Here is a 17,654-nt window from a genome sequence, read left to right as displayed (position 1 = left end):
CAACCAGGCAGTCCTCCAAGCTGGGTCCAGGGGCAGGAGTTGTGCTTGTGCGGGGGCTGGACAGGACGGCCCACCCCCGCCTCGTGCCCGCGGCCGCCTAGCAGGCTGCCCCCTGCGCCCCTCCCCCATGGTCCACCGCCCTGCCCGCTCGCGCCGCCCCCGGAGGTACCCATCCTGAGGTAAAGGTCAGTGTGCGGGCCGGAGCCCAGGCGGCGCGGGTGGGCCCAACTTGGGCGGCCGCGTCACTCCAACATGGCGTCCAGCTGGTCGGCCAGGTCGTCAAACATGCTGCCAATGTCGTCCAGGATGCTGCCGGTGCTCTTCTCCTCGGCGGCCGAGGGGCTGGGAGCGGGCGCAGCGTGAACTCGCTGGGTCGGCTCAGAACTTCCAGCCCCCATGTCCCGCCCATTCAGCGCAAAGTCGCGCCCCTCGCGGAGGCCACGCCCCCTCCTTCAGGGGCGGGGCCGGATCAATCCACGCCCTCCCCACGACATTTCCCCCGCTCCGCCCCCGGCCCACTCACAGTAGCCTCTGTTGGTGGCTGGGGCAGCTCGTAGAGCCCCGCCCACACCAGACCTTGCCCGGCGCGACTCGGGCCCGGCGCGACTCGGCCCCGCCCTCGGAGGGCAGCCTCCTGGTGTGCACCCGCCGCGGGGGCGCACAGACCCCCACCTACGCCCACGCCGGACCGGGTCCTGCACCTACCGCGAGCCTTGCGCGTCCTCCTGCCGGATCTTTTCTTCTACGGCTTGCAGCGCCGCCGCCAGGCACGCGCTAGTCTCCTCAAGCTTCTGCCTGGCGCTGTCCCCCGGCGAGGCGCCGTCGGGCGCGGCGGGGGGCCCGGCTGCCGCTGCGGCAGCGCGCGGCGGCTTGGCGGGCACGTGCAGCGCGGGCACACCGGGGGACGGGGGCCTGGCCGGGCTAGCACTCAGCGAGGGTGGCGTGCTGGCGGGCTTGGTGAGGGCAGCAGGCGGCTGGCGTGCCGGCGAGGGCGACGGGCTGGCGCTGCCCGACTGCAGCCCCGCCGCTGCCTTGGCCGGCTTGGGCGCCGTGGGCGGTGGCGGCGGCTTGGGAGACACGGGCGGCGGCGTGCCATGGGCACGCTTCACCTCTGCGGGGAGAAGGAGAGTCGCACCGGGGTGGGAGGTCGCGCGGCGCGCGCGGTACCCATCCTGGCACAAGCCCTGCCCAAGCGCCCTGCCTCGAACCCGGGATTAGAGATAACGCCCTTTGCACTGCCGACGGGGCTCCAGCTCCAGCCCTCCGCCCCCAGGCCTCCCTGAGGCTGCCGGGGGCGCGCTTCCCTGTGCAGGCCTGCTTGAGTCACTGCTTCCAAACCCCGCCTGGTCCGCCCCCCATCTCCATTCCCCTCCAGGTGTGGCCTGTTGCAGCCACCGGCCCTTCTGTTGCTTGAATGCCACAGGGCCTTTGCACCTCTGATCCTTCTGCCTGGAAGCCTCTCCCCTCCCTCCTGTGCTTGGGTCATTTTACAGCCAAGTCAGAATCCTCCTTTAGCCTTTCAGCATCGTGGGCCTGTCCTCCTTCCACAGGTGCTGCTATTCATGGGTTTCTGTGTCTCCTTCACTGAGGAATATAAGGATCATCCATCCACCCTTGTCTCAGCTCTCGTTGGTGGAGTGGTCCAGTGGGTGGATGGACGAGAGGGTCTGAGGATACTTTCCCACCCCACTCCACCTGGCCTTCATCAAATCCAAGAAGTGGAAAACCCCTCAGACCATGGCATGGGGAGCTGGAGGAGGGCCCTTCCCCAGCTGGCTCCCTGAACCTACCTGGGCTGCCAGGACCTGGCAGTGGCACCTTCTTGGAGGCAGGTGTGGGTGAGCCCTGGATCTTGGGCACGGGCTGAGCCAGAATGGGCTTGGGAGAGACAGGTGGCTTGGCCAGCTTCCGGGCATCACTGTCTGGCGGGGGCAGCGGGGGCAGGTGCAACAGGTCAGAGGGCGGGGGCTCAGCTGGTGGCGGTGGCGGGGGCAGGTCTGGGGGCCCAGCCTGCTCAGAGGCCGGACGGCGGCGCACAGTGCCTGTTCCATTCTGGTACACGGACAGCGGTGGTAGGGGAGGCTCGGGACCTGCCTCCCTCTCCTTGGCCTTGGGCCGGCGCTTGACCGTGTCGGACTCAGTGAGGATGAACTTGACGTTCTCCTGCTGGCTCTGCTTGGCTCGGATGCGCCTCTTGAGCGTGGCGCTGGCCTCTACCCTGGCCAGTGGTGGGCCCTCCACACCCGCCTCACCCTTGGCTGGACCTCGAGGCCGCTGCCGGGTAGCGCCATCTTCCACAAAGTGGCAGTGATCTGCAGGCCCCCCTGGCTCTCCCGGACCCCGGCGAGCAGTGGCCAGAAGTCCCGTAACAGGCCCACTCAGTGTGCGGCGCCGGTTCACCACCTCACCGTCAGGCCCAATGGCCTCCTTGTGCTTCACCGAGGCCAACACCGTGGCCACCCGGCCTGGCTCCGGGCTGGCGGGGCGAAGCATGGGGTGGCCCTCAGGGGGCCTGCGGGCTGCCCGGCCCCCACCCCCAATGGATGACAGCTCGAGCATGGCTGCAATGCTCTTCACGCTGCCAGCGCTTCCTGTGTCCACGCTGCCAGCCAGGTCACTAGCCCGCCGGCGCTGTGCCCGGACCCCCAGCCGGCCGTCCTCGGTCCCAGCCCCCTCAGTCTCCGCATCTGGCACTGACTCATCAGCCAGGTTGGCACTGGCCATGGCTGAGCTGGAGCGCTTGGGCGGGGGTGGGGGAGGCCCCTTCTTTCGCGGCCGCACAGCGAACGACTGGCTGCGGTTGACGTTCTTGTCAGCGCCAGCGGGTGCCCGCACTGAGTGGCTGCGGCCCACGCGCCGCTGGACTGTGGCGTAGGGCCCCGCGGTGGCCGGCACCAGCAGCTCGTCCCGCTCCGGCTCGCTGTCGGACGCTGCGTAGCGATTCAGGCTGTGGGCGCGCTTCTTGGGCCGCCCTGGCTCCACGTCGGCCTCAGGAGGCAGGCACAGCGTGGGCACAGGTGCGGGCATGGCCACAGGCGCAGGCCCCGGAGCAGCCGGCCCTGCCTCGCTCTCCACGGGTTGGGGCAGCACGTAGGCAAAGCCACGGTGTGTGGGTGACTGAGGCAGCGAGCGAGGTGACATGGGTCGCTCCATTGGTGGCAGCAGCTGTGGGGTGGGCTTCACCTTGGCTGTGGCTGGGGCTGGGCCATGAGGCCCCCCCAGGGCTTGTGGGGAGCCTGGCCGGGCTTTTGTGGGAGTCTGGGGGGGCGTGAAATGGCTGGTACCTGGTGGAAGGACTTGCCGCGGCTTGCCAGGCACTGGGGGCACACTGGCCCGCTTGACGCTGTGGCCGTGGCGGCTGGGCCGGGCCTCCTTGGTGGGGGTACCCGGGGCCGGCCCCTCCTCCAGCAGGTACTCCTGGCTTCGTGACATGGGGCTGCCAGGCCCTGGGGGCCCGTCGCCCAGCAGCTCCTGAGAACTGCTCATGTGCCGTGCCCGCCCACCCAGGCTGGGCTCCTGCCGCATGGAAGCCCTTGGGGTGGGTGGCAGGTGGTTGGAGGGCTTCTCAGTAGGGGCAGGGGCAGTGGCAGCGGCAGCCCCTTCAGCCGGGCCCGTCAGCGCAGCCTGCAGCTCACCGCTGAGCTCACTGTCCTGGAAGGTGGTCATCTTAGGAGACTGGCAGTCAGCCGGGGCAGGCTCGGGTGGGGGTGGTGACTCGATGGCCATCACTTCAAGTGACTGTGGTACCTTCCGGCGCAGGGGTCCCCCCTCATACTTGGCGTACTCTGCCTTCTGCAGCTCTGCCAGTTTCCTCACTGCCAGCATCAACTTCTTCTGGTGTCCTGAGTGGGGTGGGGGGCAGGTCAGGCCAGGGAGGGTGGCGAGGACCAGGAGGCAGTGGGGGCGGGGTGGGGCCTCACCCAGCTTGGTGATGCCGATCTCCTGCAGGTCTTCCCAGGTGATGTCGGTGATGAAGTCGATGTTCTCGTAGCCGTTGTCCACCAGCACCTTGTAGTACTGAGCCAGGCCAATCATGGACAGCCACACAGCGAGATTAGCCTACGGAGCAGGGGACACAGAGGGCAGCCCGAGCTGGCTGCCCACACCCTGCCTATTACTCAGAGCTGTCAGAGGAGAGGGCACCGGGCCAGCCTGGCACAGAGAGACGGAAGGACAAACAGACAGGCCCGAGGCGTCAGCTTTGGAGACAGTACAGCCTTGCCAGGAGCCCAAGGCCAGCTCACACACACTTGCGAACATATGCAAACACACACAGAGGGGCGACTCTCTCCTCAGGATACCCTTTGGGGGAGGGGGAAGAATGCGCCTCCAGTGGAAGAATGCGCTTCCTCACCTGCCCAGGCAACCATGGGGACAGCATTCACGTGGACACACCACACACGTCGTGGACACAGACACACAGCGCCACCGACCAGATACGTGTATACACACACCCTGCATCCCAGCCATCCACGGGCACTGACACCCCTCTGAATCACGCTCGCGCCCTCTCACCACTTCCCCACCAGCATCAGGCACACGTCACACAGCCTCGTCACACGCCTGGCAAATATCCGTGATGGTCTTCACCCAGAACCACCGGTGGCTCCCTGAATGGCATCCACCTGTCCACACTCCCAGCTGGATGTCACTCATGCACCAACACAACACACTCGGTCACCTCCTTGGGTGCACAAGCAAAGTGAAGCCCCTGGGACCCGGACGTCCTGGCTGGGAGGACCCCTGAGCCGCTGACTGAGTGGAGTGAGGCAGAGTGGATGAGCACAAACCCACCTGTCACCAACCCACAGCCCTGGGGCTCTCGGTGGCCATGGCATCTCCCTCACAGATGGGTGGGAGCCCGAAGCACAGCGCAAGGCCCAGAGAGGCAGCATGGATGTGACAGGCCCCGGGCCCAGCTTCTCCCAGCCCAGAGCCTGTCCCACCACAGAGTGCCTGTTCGTGACAGCACAGGCCGCGGCTGGTGTGGCTGTCAGCCAGTGTGTGCAGTCACCAGTGGGCGCCTTGAATGTATTTAGCATACGCGTGCTGTGTACCCGAAGCACACACAGGCGTCTTCCCCATACATGTGCCTGGGTGTGTGCAAGCACGTCCCATCCCCACGGCCCCAGACACTGCAGGTGTCTGGGTGGGTGTGTGATGGGCAGCGCTGTGGGGTGCCGGGTGGCTCCGGTGTCCCTGTGTGGCCGCCTGAGTGTGGACCATGTAGTGGAGATGGGGACTCTCCAGGCTTCAGGCTCCCCTTGCCCTGACAGCCCTCAGAGGCGGTCACCACTGCCCCTGTCCCTGCCCCTGCCCCTGCCCCAGGGAGGTGGGCCCCAGTGCCCCTGATGGACAAACAGAGGTCATCCTCTGCTCTGCTCTCTCTGGACTCCCCGGAGGGCAGGGGTGGGCTGTAGCCAGGGAGGCAGGCTGTCTGTCTGTCTGTTTGCCCATCCTGGGACTGGCCACTGGGGTGCAGGGGGCCTTACGGGTTTGTGCTCAGGCAGCCAGTCGGGGATGCTCAGGCCGGTGATCTCTGCAGTGATCTTCTTCCGGTGGCCTGGCTTGGTGACCCCGATGGCCGTGAGGTCCTAGGTGGAGGAGAGGCCCATTAGCAGAAGGTTGGGGGCCCATCTCTGGGTCAGCTGGTAGACAGCCTTCGGGCAGCTCACCTCGGGGGTCATGCGGCTGATGGTGGGCAGGTCATAGCCGGCGCTGATGAAGTTGGGGGCGTAGAGCTGCAGCTGGAACGTGGCAAGCCACTGGCTGACAGCCTCGGCGCCCTGGAAGACACAAGGCACCCGCTGCAGGCTCGCCCGCCTGCTCCCCCGCCAGGCATGCACCCCAGCCACCGCGGCGCCTCCTTCTCTGCTCAGCTGAAGACCATGCAGCGCAATCTGCTGTCCGCTGGGCCCCGTCAGCCTGGCCCGGGTGCTCCTCCTCGCTCTGTGGTCCTGGGTGCCGCTGTCCTGAGCATCGTCCAGCACCTCGGCCTCCTTCTGTGATCTCCACCAGGAGGGTCCAGCTGCTGTCCACATCACAGGCCTCCCTGACCGTCCCACCCATTCCTGGACCAGGGACACCCTGCAGTGTGGCCCCGTGTGAGGGCCTCTGGGAATGGGGCCTCAGGCAGGGCAATTTAGTGCTGCCCCTCTACGCCCCAGAAGGTGGGCTCTACCCAGAGGAATGCAGGAGGACTCAGCCAGCAGCTCACGCCCGCCCTTGCACGCAGGTGCATGCACACAGGACCTGTCTCACCCACATACACGCCTTGGCTCGTCTCACATCCATGCCATTCCACACGCACACACATGCACACATGTGCCCGCATCACAATCACACCAGCCACACACAAACACACCCCCACTCACCTCACATCTGTGTCACACTTCCTAGACACACTAGCTTACACGCACAGCGTGTACAAGAGACAACAACTACACACACAGACTGACAGACCAACAAAAGGACGGGCCCGGCCTGTCAAGGGCCCTGGCCGCGCTGCGGCCAAGCCAGGCAGGCTGCCCTGGGCGCCCCCCCACCTGCAGCCGGCCCAGGCCTTGTACCTTGCCCTCCGATGCTGTCTCCACCTTCTTGGGTGGCTGCTCCCCATAGACCTGCCCAGCATGGGTCACTGGAGTCTGGGACCGGGTGGCACCTGGGGACAAGAGGGTGTGGTGGGGCAATGGCTGCCCAGGGGCCACCTCCCGGCCAGGCCAGCAGTGCTGTGTCCTTGCTCTTACCTGAAGAGCCCTCCGGAGGCTTGACAGGGCTGTCCCCGGGGCTGGAGTCGGACACAGACTTCTGGGAGAGCACCGTGGCCAGGAGCTGCAACCCAGACAGGCCGGCTGGCCAGTGCTGCTCTAGACACAAGCCATCCAGTCCTGCCACCAACCCACCTACCTTGACCCCTTCAGAGCCTGCGTGCAGGGTGTGGCCCCCGCTGCTCCGGCCACTGGCCACACTGCTCAAGCTGCCACTGCGGTCCCCGCCTGCCAGCAGGAGGGAGCAGCATCAGCTAGTGCCAGCCCTGCAGAGCCCAGGTGCTGCCTTGCAGAAGTGCCACCGCCACTGCCCTGCAGAGGCCCCCACCTACCTGCAAATGGCTTCCTCAGCACCCAGATCTCCTCGGGGGGTACAGAGGGCCCTGCTGAGCTGCCTCCCTGGGGTGGGCTTGGTTCAGCACCTGCTCGGGAACCTGCGGGCCAAGCACAGTCTCCCTGAATCCTGGACTGGCCCAGGCCTGGGGCATCCCCTGGCCTGGCCCCCACGTCTGCGCAGAGCAGAGGCTGGACACACACGTGCCTGGGGGGGTCAGTACAGCCTCCTCCTGCCCTGTCTTCAAGAAGCTGAGGGACCCTCAGAAGGCCCTTCCCAACCTTGGACATTTGAGAGCAGGAGAGCATGGCAGACAGGGGCGGAGGCCAGGCTATCCTGTGGTCCTGTAGGTGGGAGTAGGGAATTGCAGGAGGGTGCAAACCCCTCTGTGCCTGGGGAGCAGTGGGAGGGAGGAGGCCCCCAGGAGCCTGGGTACAGGCTCCTCATCCCAGGGGAACTAGATGACCTTGGGTGGATTGACCACACCTCCTAACTGGCCCCCCTCTGCCCTCTCACCCGGGCTGTCAATCTCCATATCCTCTCTGTGGGGTAAACCAATCACACCAGTGCCCCATCTGAAGCCATTCCATGGCCCTATGGCCTCATCCTGCGCCCCCTCCCTCTCTGTCACCAAGTCAGCCACACTGGGCTCCTTTGGACCCTTACACAGTCACACTCTGTCCTGCTTCAGTGCCTTTGCATGTGTGGTTCCTGCTGCCTGGAATGCTCTGCCTGTGGCCAGCCCCTCCCACTTCTCAGGGCCTTCTCTGTCCACACTTGTCTAAAGTGGGTCTCCATCTGCAATCTCTGTGTCACTGGTTGGTATGTTTCCTTCCACATTTATTTCACTGTTCCCTTCTCCCCTCCCTCCCCGAGGGCAAGCTCCTTGGGAGCAAGAATGACGTCCATCTGGGATACCTCAACCTGTCTGTTGAATACATGAAGGAGTGGGTCTGGGGACGCTGATGAGGAGACAGCTGGCAGGACACACTCTGGACCCCACACCTAGCAATGGCTAGAGCTGACAATCCTTGCCCTGCCACCCAAAACGCCGTGCACCTGCTTCCTTCTGGCCCGCGAGCCCATCCCTGGGTGGGACTTGCCTGCTCGCTTGACGATGGCCTCGCCCAGGGAGGATGGGAAGTAGCCCACACGGTCATTGCCTGTCCTGTTGTCATGGATACAGCCTTTCCACCGGCCGTCTGGATGCTGCTCGAGGACCTGGCCAGATACGGTGGAGGGAGCATGCTCAGGGCGACACCCCTCCATGTCAAGTGGGTGGGTGGCCTTGGCCTCCTGCTCAGACCCCCCAGTTGCTGCCTGGTGTTGTGGGGAGCATCCCAGGTCCCATTCATCCCTGTTCCAGCAGCCCCAGGCCATCCTTACTGTGATAATGTCCCCAGCTTTCACGTTGAGGCTGGTCAGGTCGTAATTGTTGCAATAATCCTTGGTCGCCCGGACCTGCAGGGCTGCCGAGGCCTCTGGGGACACAGGAGGCGGCAGACCCCCCCAGTCCTGTGAGCCGGCCTGGCCCAGGCCCCACCCCTGCCCCCCTGCCCCACCCGGGCCCACCTCGCAGCAGCTGCTTGATCTCCTTGCTGGCCTGGGAGGTGGTGAATTGGTGCACGATGTCCAGGGCCGTCTGGCTGTAGGTGTTCCTCACGTGGGCATTGATCCCGTTCTGTATGTGCCAGAGAGTGAGGACTCTCAGGAGCCCCCTACACCCCCACTTGACCCCAGCTCCCTCTGGCCCCTAACTCACATCGAGCAGCAGCCGAACCACTTCCGTCTTCCCACAGAGTGCGGCCTCATGCAGGGCCGTGCCGGACTTGGTCTGGCGGTTAATGTCAATGCCAGCTTGGAGGAGGAGTCTGACGGGGAGGTAGGAGGAGCAGGCAGGGCCCTGCACAGAGAGCCCTCTGCCCCAGCACCCCCAAGCCGGGCTCCAGTTCCTGGGGGCTGAGGATGAGCTAACCCTGTCCCACATCCCCGACAACCCCTCCCTGTGTTAACCCTTCACACTCTTATCTCATCTCATCCTAGTGTAGGCAGTGCTGCGATGCCCACTTTAAGGATGGGGAAACTGAGGCTCACAGAAGTTTAGAGTCTCCTCAAGGTCACCCAGCAAGTGGCACAGGCTGTGGGGCTACAGAAGACAACTCCCCAGCCCCCTCCAGTACATCCTTTATGTGGGCGGCTTGAGGCATCCTTCGTATCCAGACCTGACCACATCCCCACGGCTCCCTGGCTGCTCCTGTCTTATTGCCAAACCAGGAGCAGGAACCCCAAGGCTGGGTGCCCCTTACCCCCCACCCCCACGGCCATACCTGATGATGTCGATGTGGCCATTCTTGGCTGCCAGGTGCAGGGGGCTGGTGCCATTGGGGTCGGTGGTGTCCCCTGGCCGGGGCTCTAGCAAGGCCGCACACATGTTGCTGCTCAGGAGCAGCTGGACCACCTGGAAGGAGGGGTCAGAGTAGGGGGGCCCAGGAATGGAGTGGGGAGCTGCAGTTTGTCTCCCACTCCCACCCCAGGAGAAGAAGTTGGAGTCCCACTCAGCTCCCTGGGGAGACTTACCCCAACGCGGCCGAACTCACAGGCAAGGTCCAGGGGCGTCTTCCCCGAGTTGTCCACCATGCACGGGTTGGACTGGTGCTGGAGCAGCATCTCAGACTGCAGGGACCACAGGGCGTGGTCAGGCCCAATGCATCCGTCGGGCTTATTCTGCCCCAGGCACCCTGTCACCCTTGAGGCGGTCCTTACCACGTCGTAGTGACCATGCTGGGCCGCCAAGTGCAGGGGGATGTGGCCCTCATCAGATGGGACATTCACCGCTGAGCCCGCCTTCAGCACCAGCTTCATGGGCTCCTTCCGGCCCTGCCAGGCCGCATAGTGTAGCGGCCGCATGCCTGGGGGCAGGGGGGCACCGTTGGGAGCTAGCCCCTGACCCTGAACCCAACCCTGACTTCTACGATGCTGATCCCATGAGAACTTGCCTCAACCCAGACCAAGACCCGGGGCTGAGACCTCAGTTGAGGGACCATCCTGGCCTCCAGCGACCCCAATTCTGACCTTGACCCCCTGCCTCTGGCTCTGAGGTCCCTGACAGGCCTTGCCTTTGTTGTCCTTAATGTCCACAGCAGCCTGGGCCTCCAGCAGCAGGGTGATCAATTCCGTGTTGCCATTCAGGGCCGCGTGGTGCAGGGCAGAAAAGCTGGGACAGGTGACAGACATGTATGGGCAAGGAGCCAGGCACCCTGCCTTCCCCAGGAGTCTTTGACCCCCATACCAGAACTGACATCTCCCCGGGCTGAGAACTCACCCATCTGGGTCTTGGAAATTGACATTGATCTTCTTGGTGGAGCCCAGGAGCTCTGGGGTGGGAAGGAGACATGGTGAGGGAGGCTCTGTCCAGCCTCCACTGAGGCCTACCTGGGTCCCAGCCCCCTCTAGACAGAGAGCAGGCAGAGAGCGGCTGGCTAGCTCCCTGGCAGGCTCAGAGCCAAAGCTATCTAGGTCTTTAGTCTAGAAATGTTCATTCATTCAACCCTGTTTCGGGCACTCAGCATCAGGTACCAGCTTTTGGCCCTTGGTTTCCCACTGAACTAAGACGTTGGGAGGTTCATAGGGCCTGTCCCTGCCTGGGAACAGAAGCCAGGGCTGTGCACCCACACAGGCGCACACATGTGCACATGAACCCTCCTCCCTTGAGACGCTGGCTGAGCACCTGCCAATGGTGGGAGGGAGAGAGCCAGCCCAATCTGTCTCTCAGAAGGACCCAGATGGGGACGGGGGTGGCCCAGGAAGGCTAGAACACCCGGAAATGAGGGTATCTCTGGGGAAGATCTGCATTTCCAGGGTTCAGCCTCCCCCAACTCCCAGCCCCGGGCCTGGCCTGTGTAGATGAGCCCCATTTGGCAGGGAAGGATGGGGAGGCAAGCAAGTGGGCCAGTGCCTCCAAGCAACCACATTACAATGGTCCCCTCATCTATGGGGGCATGTGCAGGCCCCAGGGTCAGCCCGCCTGAAGCCCAAGGGGCTCCAGCCCTCCCTTGGGGGCCCCAGTCTCCTCCTGGGGCGTCCCTAGTCCTGGCCTCCACCAGCCGCCTGCCAGAGGAGGGGAGCCCACCGATGCTCTCCCCGTGGGCTCAGGTCCAGCCGGACTTGGGCCAATCCCCTGCCTGTCTGGGCCACGGTTACATAAACCATTTGTGGGTCAGTCACTCTGTGAGGGAGGGGCTGGCAGGACAGAAGCCCCTTTGTCCAGGCTCAGGACAGGGATGGGGGCAGGGGGCTGAGGGAGTCGAGTCACAGAGGGGCTGCTGCAGGGCCTGCTCTGTGACCCACAGCAGCCCCGGCTGCTCCAGCCTTGGTTCTCAGCTTTTGGATGTAGGGTGTGGGTCCCCCAATGGCCCACAAAGCCCACAAAGTCAGACGGGCCTGAATTCAAATCCTCCCTCTGCCCCTTACTAGCCCTGAGGCCTTGGCTGTGAGCTCGAAGGGTCTAACAGGGCCAGCCTCACAGGCCTAAGGGCACCTCCAGACAACACATGAAGGGTCTGGCACAGAGTCGGCTCAGCACGTGGCAGTTCCTAATACTAGCCCTATAGGAATCCCACCTCACCCTCCCCAGTGAGGGGCTTCTCCGGTGAAGAGCCAAAGAGCTGAGGCTCCAGGACGAGAGGCGTCTCCACTCCCCTGCCCCTCCCCCCGCCTCAGACACTTGGCTGATGCTAACGGCTGTCTAAGTTGGCAGCAGTGCCACCCCTCCTTCCCCGTGGTGGTCCAGGGCAAAACCTTGGAGGCAGCCCTGGGTCCTTTCTTGAGCCCTTATATCTTCTCCATCGGTCAATCCTGTTGGCTCTACTTTCAAGATACTTTCAAAGCACACCTGGAATCCTACCCTTTCTCACCAGCACCATCATCACCACCCTGGGCCAGGCCAGCGTCCCTCGAAGGACCACTGCCATCACCTCTCCCTGGCATCCCCACTTCCACCCTGTCCCCTCCAGTCCATCCTCCATACCCATTGAGGTCAGGGGGACCCCGTTAGAACATGGGTCCGGTCCCATTGCTCCTGTCTCACTGGGGTTGGAGGCCAAAGCCGGACAATGGCCCTGTATGATGCAGCCCTCCTTCCACTTCGACTTCCTCCTCACCCCTGTTCCAGCCACCTGAGCCTCCTTGATGGCACTCCAACATACCTGTCTCCCCTGCCACAGGGCCTTTGCACATGCTGTGAGTGTGTGTGTGTGTGTGTGTGTGTGTGTGTGTGCGCGCCATTCTTCCCTCAGTTATCCCCATTATTCCCTCTTCATGTCCTTCAGGTCTCTATCCAAGACCTGCTTGTCAAAGCCTCCTCCCCCATCTAAAATGGTAATCCCCTGGGAGTTTCCTGGTGGTCCAGTGGTTAGAACTCGGCACTTTCACTGCCATAGCCCAGGTTCAGTCCCTGGTTGGGGAACTAAGATCCTGCAAGCTGTGCGGTGTGGCCAAAAAATAAAAAATAAATAATAAATAAAACGGTAATCCCCTTTCCATCTCGTGTCTGCTGTATTTTTCTCTTTAGCCCCCATACTACCATTTATCTTGTTTATTGTCCATTTCCATCACTAAATTACAAGCTCCAAGAGGACAATGGTTTTTATCTATTTTGCTCATTGCCGTATCCTTGGTGGCTAAAACAGTGCCAGGTGCACACACGGTGCTCAGTAACTGGTGACTGAACTGTACCCTCATCCCACACACTCTGTCCACCTGCCAGGGCCGGCTTCAAGTGTGTCACCTGTGCAGCCACTCAGAAGAGCCCCACACCTGGTTGGATGCTCTGCTGTGGCGAGATTGTTATTTTTTGTTTTTGTTTTGGGGGGTTTTCTTTTGGCCCCATCTTGTGGCATGAGGAACTTCCCCAACCAGGGATTGAACCCGCGCCCGCTGCAGTGGAAGCGTGGAGTCTTAACCACTGGACCACCAGGGAAGTCCTATTATTTTTTTTGACAAGTCACCCCCCCCACCATTTTCATTTTGCGCTGGGCTCTGTGGATTATGCGGCCAGGCCTGCCACGGTCCCTTGTCGTGAAGCTGAAGGGAGCCCAGGCATCGCTGTCCCCCAGCACCCCTGCCTTGCTCAAGCTCACGCTCAGCACATTCCCCCACCAGAAGGCTCTGCCCCCCAACTCTAATGTCTGTTGCCCCCCACCCTTCTTAGTTCCCATGTAGCCAGTTCTCAGCTTCTCCCCTCAAGACTTCCCAGGCCAGCTCGCTCTCCTCCCTCCTGCAGCCAGGGTGCCCAGGCAGCTATGGAGCCAGGTGCTCGGAGTGGAGCCCAAGGCCAGGCCCACCTGCTCGCCCAGTCACAGCTGCAGGTGCTGAAATCTCAGAGGGGCTGGAGGTTGAGGCCCAGGAAGTGACACAGACACCAGTGGGGAGAGAGTGTCTCCATCCAGAAGGGGATCACTCCCCATAGGAGAAGAAGCATCTTGCTAAGGTTATCTCCACCCCCCACTCCCGGCCGCTGGTCTCCTCAAAGAGGATAAGTGCTGGAATTGGATGAAGCGGGGCTTGAGGTCTTGGAGCACCCCCAATTCCCATGGGGACACTGGACACCCGGGAAGGTCCCAGAACTGCAGCCTGCCTGGGGCTGGGGGGCTGCACCTCATGGAGATAGGTGCCCTGAATGAAGCTGGAGCAGAGCAGAGCTTCAGGGGCCTGGGTAGGTGGGAGAGAGAAGGGCAAGTGGGGATAAGCTGAAGGCCCCAGGAGCCCCTTTCCCTTTTCCACGAGCGCACTAAGTCCTACGGATTGCCATCAGTCATAGTGCATATGCCTTGCCCCTGACCACCCCCATGACTTGGGCTCTCCGGTCTCCTATCACCCCAGCCCTGTAACTGCTCTCCTGATACTACCCCTACCTTTGAAGTCACCTCCAAACTCCACCTGCAGAGGCCCTGGGGGGAGCCCACCCCAGACCCTTTTCCACTCTACCCTTGTGGCCTCCCTCCACCCCTCTGCCCAGATGCTCCTCCAACCACTGAAGCCACCCACAGGCCACCTCCACAGAGCCACATCTGTCCCCTACAGGGATGTGGTCTTGGCCTCCTCTGCTCCCACCTCAGATTGGCTAAGCGCTGTGGCCTCCAGCATAGAAAGGCACCCTCTCAAATCCCCCAGGGCAGGCAGCTCTGAGCCAGACGCTGGAAGGAACTCTTAGTGGGCCAAGGTGAGTGAGCACAGGAGCGCTGGCCGTAGTCTTCATTGAAATGGAAGAAAGGGGAGGTTGGGCCAGAAGGAAGGGCAGGGTGTCTGCCCGCACCCCAGAAGACCAGCCTCCACCTCAGTATTTTCCCTCCCTAGCAGTCTCTTCTTCACTTCAAGGATTACTGCTAAGGGTGACGGTGCCTGTGCATGTAAGTGGAGGCTCCCTTCAGGCGGGATAGGGGTGCTGACAGAGCCTGGGGTGTCACTGGGGTGTGGGGTGAAGGGAAGGTGTCAGCACAGGGAGGAGACTGTGGAAACAAGAATTGTGGGAACACCTCTGGAGTTGGGGGCCCCAGGGAGCACCACTGGATGCTCCCTACCCCATGGCCCAAACTCCAGCTGTACTTTGCTGAATCAAAATACATCTTACTCCAAAGCAGGCCAGTGTTGCCATGACAACCGAGCTAATTCATGGAGGGATTTCTCCATCTGATTTATTATGCCTGCCCCTGTGAGTCAGAGAGCCCAGATTCGGGTTCCAGGGCAGGTGTCTCTCCTACCCGGAGACCAGGCCATGCAGGGGCAAATGCAGAGATCCAGGCGGAGACACAGGTAGAGGTAAAGGTCCCCACACCTCCCCCGGATGGCCAGAGCAGAAGGGGGGAGGAGTCCCCAAATCTCATGCTCCCCACTTCCTCGGCACACCGCCCTGGGCCGTCTAGGAAATGGCCACAGTTAGCAATTCTGGAGCACTTACTAAGTGCCTGGGCTTCATGCATGTACTTGCTGTTTTTACAACAATGCTACAAGGCAGGGACCACAAACGTCCCCATCCTACAGATGAGGAGACTGAAGCCCAGAGACTGGAGATGCCTGTGCCCAAGGTCGGATGGCCACTAGGTGGAAGACTTTGCCTTGCCTTCCACCTCTCAATCCCTGAGCCTGCTTTTGAGGCTCAGCTGAGGTTGCCTCTGCCTGAAAGCCCTCCCTTTCTGAACCCCGAGGCCCTGAAGCCAGCCCTAACTGGCAGACTATCCCTGGGCCTCCGGTGTGGAAGGCAGGGCCCATCTGTGTATGTGTGCTTGCAAGGCACAGATGTGCAGTTCTCTAATTGCACAGAGCAGATAGTAGCGGCCAGGCAGGGGCTGCAGTGGGAGGGGTCCTCCTGGGGCTCAAGGACCTACCCCACCTGCTCCAGAGGCTGTCTCAGTTCTCAGTATCTCCCCTGGAGAGAGGGGAGGGTACCTCCCTAGCTTACATACAGTCCCAGGGGATGGCATGGGGAGTCGGGGCACCCAGACCCCACCTGCTACCCAGCAGAGCCCTGCCTGCGCCCGCACAGGTGCCCTGACACACTGACACGGCCATATGTGCGCAGTCACACAGGCGGCTGGTCCACACGCCCATCCATCCATCTCTAGAGTCCCCGGGGGAGGCTCCAGGCTGAGCTGGGATGAGTGCTGGGATCAGGGCGCCAAGCTTCCAACCATCCCCTGGGACCCCCACAGAACAAGCTCAGGATGGCCAGTGGGAGACCCCCTCCCCCCCAGTCTCGTTTTCCAGCAGGGAAGCTAGAGAGGACCAGGGTCTGCACCTGCCTCGAACTCAGCCTGCCCTGGGCTGGGCGACCTTGGGCCTCTGCTCCCCCTTCAGTAAATGGCCCCCAGCCGGCCATGCCTGGGCAGCCACACCCCCAGCATGGTCCTGCCACCCCCCTTCCCTGCTAAGCATGTTATTAAACATGGGGTGGGGAGAGGGTCTGACAGAGACTGTCAGCCCTGTGGTCTCCCCTTACCGCAAGAGGCCCCTCCCTCTCTCCATGGCGTTGGGGGGAATCCGCCTCGCCCTTTAAAGGCCCAGAAGAGACCTCCAGCTGTCAGCCCGCAGCCCGGGAAGGGAGGGGAACGGAGGCAGGAGAAAGGGATGCGAATGCCTGCGGCCTGGAAGGTGGGTGCCGCCAGGTGACCGCTGGGGGGCTCGGGTGACGGCCTGGCGCTCGATGCAGCCCCTCCTTCAGTGCTGGCAGCTGGGAGCGCGGACGGAGGGTATGGGCGCTGCTGGCCCCGCCCCGCCCCCGGGGACCCGACAGCATCCCCCTCCCAGCCCTGCACCGGGTGGGGTGGGGGGCTCGGCGCTGGAGACCGCCCCGGGGCGCGCCGCGGCTCGCGCCCGCTCCCCGCGCCCCCCGTACCCCCCGCACTCACTGGCCTTTCCGGGCCGCGGCCTCTGCAGCAGCCTCTGCGCGGTCCCCACGTCCTCCGCCTTCACCGCCTGCACCAGTTCCTGCTCCTTCCCCATGGCGCGACCGGGGCCGCAGCGACGCGGCTGAGCTCCGTGCGCTCGGCGCGGCTCAGAGGCGGCGGCGGCCCCACGGCACCCGCCGCATCCTCCTCCCTCCCCCGCAGCCTCCTCCGCCGCCCGCGCCCCTCGCTGTCCTCGGGCTCCGGCTCGGGCTCGGGCTCCCGGCGCGGAGGGGGCGGGGAGCGCGTCACGGGCGGGGGGCGGCCCGGGGGCGGGGGCCGGCGGCGGCGGGAGCGGGGCGGGGGCGCGGCACCTGGCGCTGCCTCCCGGACGCCTGGGTCCCCCTTCCGCGGCCACTGACCTCGGTGCGCCCGCGCCGGCCGCGCGCCCGACTCCTTGGCTCCGCCCCTACATTAGGACCCGTCCTCCCGAGACGCCCCCTCCCCACGTGCGGGCCGCGCGACTCGGGCCCAGCCCCTGCGGACACCCCGCGGCCCCGGCGACCGCCAGGGGCTAGGGACAGCAGCCGCCGGGGGGCCGGACACTGAGCCCTGACTCGGAGGCGGCGCCAGGCAGAGCCTGAGAGAGGCTTCCAGAGGCTGCGGGACCCACGGGAGGAGGGACTCAGGCAGTGGGCGGGCGGGGACCCGGGCATGTAGATACCCGGCCATCGGCGGCACAGAAGCCGGCCCGCCAGGGGCTGTCAGACACTTCTGGCCCGTGGTTCCCGTGGGAGGTGTCGAGGGACTGTGAAGAGGAATCTCCCAATAATGAATTCAGTGTCAGGGAACCCGCCCTCCCCATCCTGCAACTGCACCTTCATGCCCTGCAGCCTCTGGCTCTCTCCACAAACAATGCTAGGCGACCCCCCACCGCCCCCTCCTCAGTCAAACCCCAACCTCAGTGCACCTGCCCAGCACCAACTGGGGTTCACCCCCTCACACTTATCACTAAGAGGGGCTCGGCTCCCCCATCCCCAGCACCAACTGGGGTGTAACTCTTCAGGTCCACCACCCAGGGGGTTTCAATCCCCCCGTTCGCAGCACCAATGGGCTCACAGCCCTGCCCAGTAGCAATCTGAACCCCACAGAAGCCTGCTTACCCCCCAGCCTCCA

General features: G+C 63.7%; 1 protein-coding gene across 1 annotated transcript; it reads right to left on the bottom strand.

The window, feature by feature from the left end:
* Positions 1 to 242: 242 nt before the first annotated feature.
* Positions 243 to 16,596, bottom strand: CASKIN1 (CASK interacting protein 1). The gene is made up of 20 exons (XM_024123607.1): positions 16,503 to 16,596; positions 10,424 to 10,475; positions 10,218 to 10,315; positions 9,865 to 10,010; positions 9,679 to 9,774; positions 9,429 to 9,559; positions 8,864 to 8,972; positions 8,674 to 8,782; positions 8,488 to 8,582; positions 8,205 to 8,322; positions 7,100 to 7,201; positions 6,907 to 6,995; positions 6,747 to 6,831; positions 6,570 to 6,661; positions 5,676 to 5,786; positions 5,493 to 5,594; positions 3,921 to 4,059; positions 1,791 to 3,842; positions 706 to 1,111; positions 243 to 342 (listed from the first exon to the last, which is right to left on the bottom strand). The coding sequence occupies exons 1-20, from the start codon at positions 16,594 to 16,596 to the stop codon at positions 243 to 245; spliced, it is 4,326 nt and encodes a 1,441-aa protein (XP_023979375.1).
* Between the last annotated feature and the right edge of the window lie 1,058 nt (positions 16,597 to 17,654).

This window comes from Physeter macrocephalus, unplaced genomic scaffold, assembly GCF_002837175.3.
Source record: "Physeter macrocephalus isolate SW-GA unplaced genomic scaffold, ASM283717v5 random_137, whole genome shotgun sequence".
In the NCBI taxonomy this organism is placed as follows: Eukaryota; Metazoa; Chordata; class Mammalia; order Artiodactyla; family Physeteridae; genus Physeter; species Physeter macrocephalus.
The sequence above is the reverse complement of the archived record's forward strand: the minus strand, read 5'-3'. Positions and strand labels throughout refer to the sequence as shown.

What these genes read in the sequence shown, in the direction of transcription:
- CASKIN1 (XM_024123607.1), bottom strand. Translation starts at nt 16,596, where the DNA reads ATGGGGAAGGAGCAGGAACTGGTGCAGGCGGTGAAGGCGGAGGACGTG. An exon ending in GGCCACATCGACATCATCAG is followed by an intron (nt 8,973 to 9,428) that starts GTATGGCCGTGG and finishes CCTCCCCGTCAG; the next exon opens with ACTCCTCCTCCAAGCTGGCA. An exon ending in GATCGGCATCACCAAGCTGG is followed by an intron (nt 3,843 to 3,920) that starts GTGAGGCCCCAC and finishes CACCCCACTCAG; the next exon opens with GACACCAGAAGAAGTTGATG.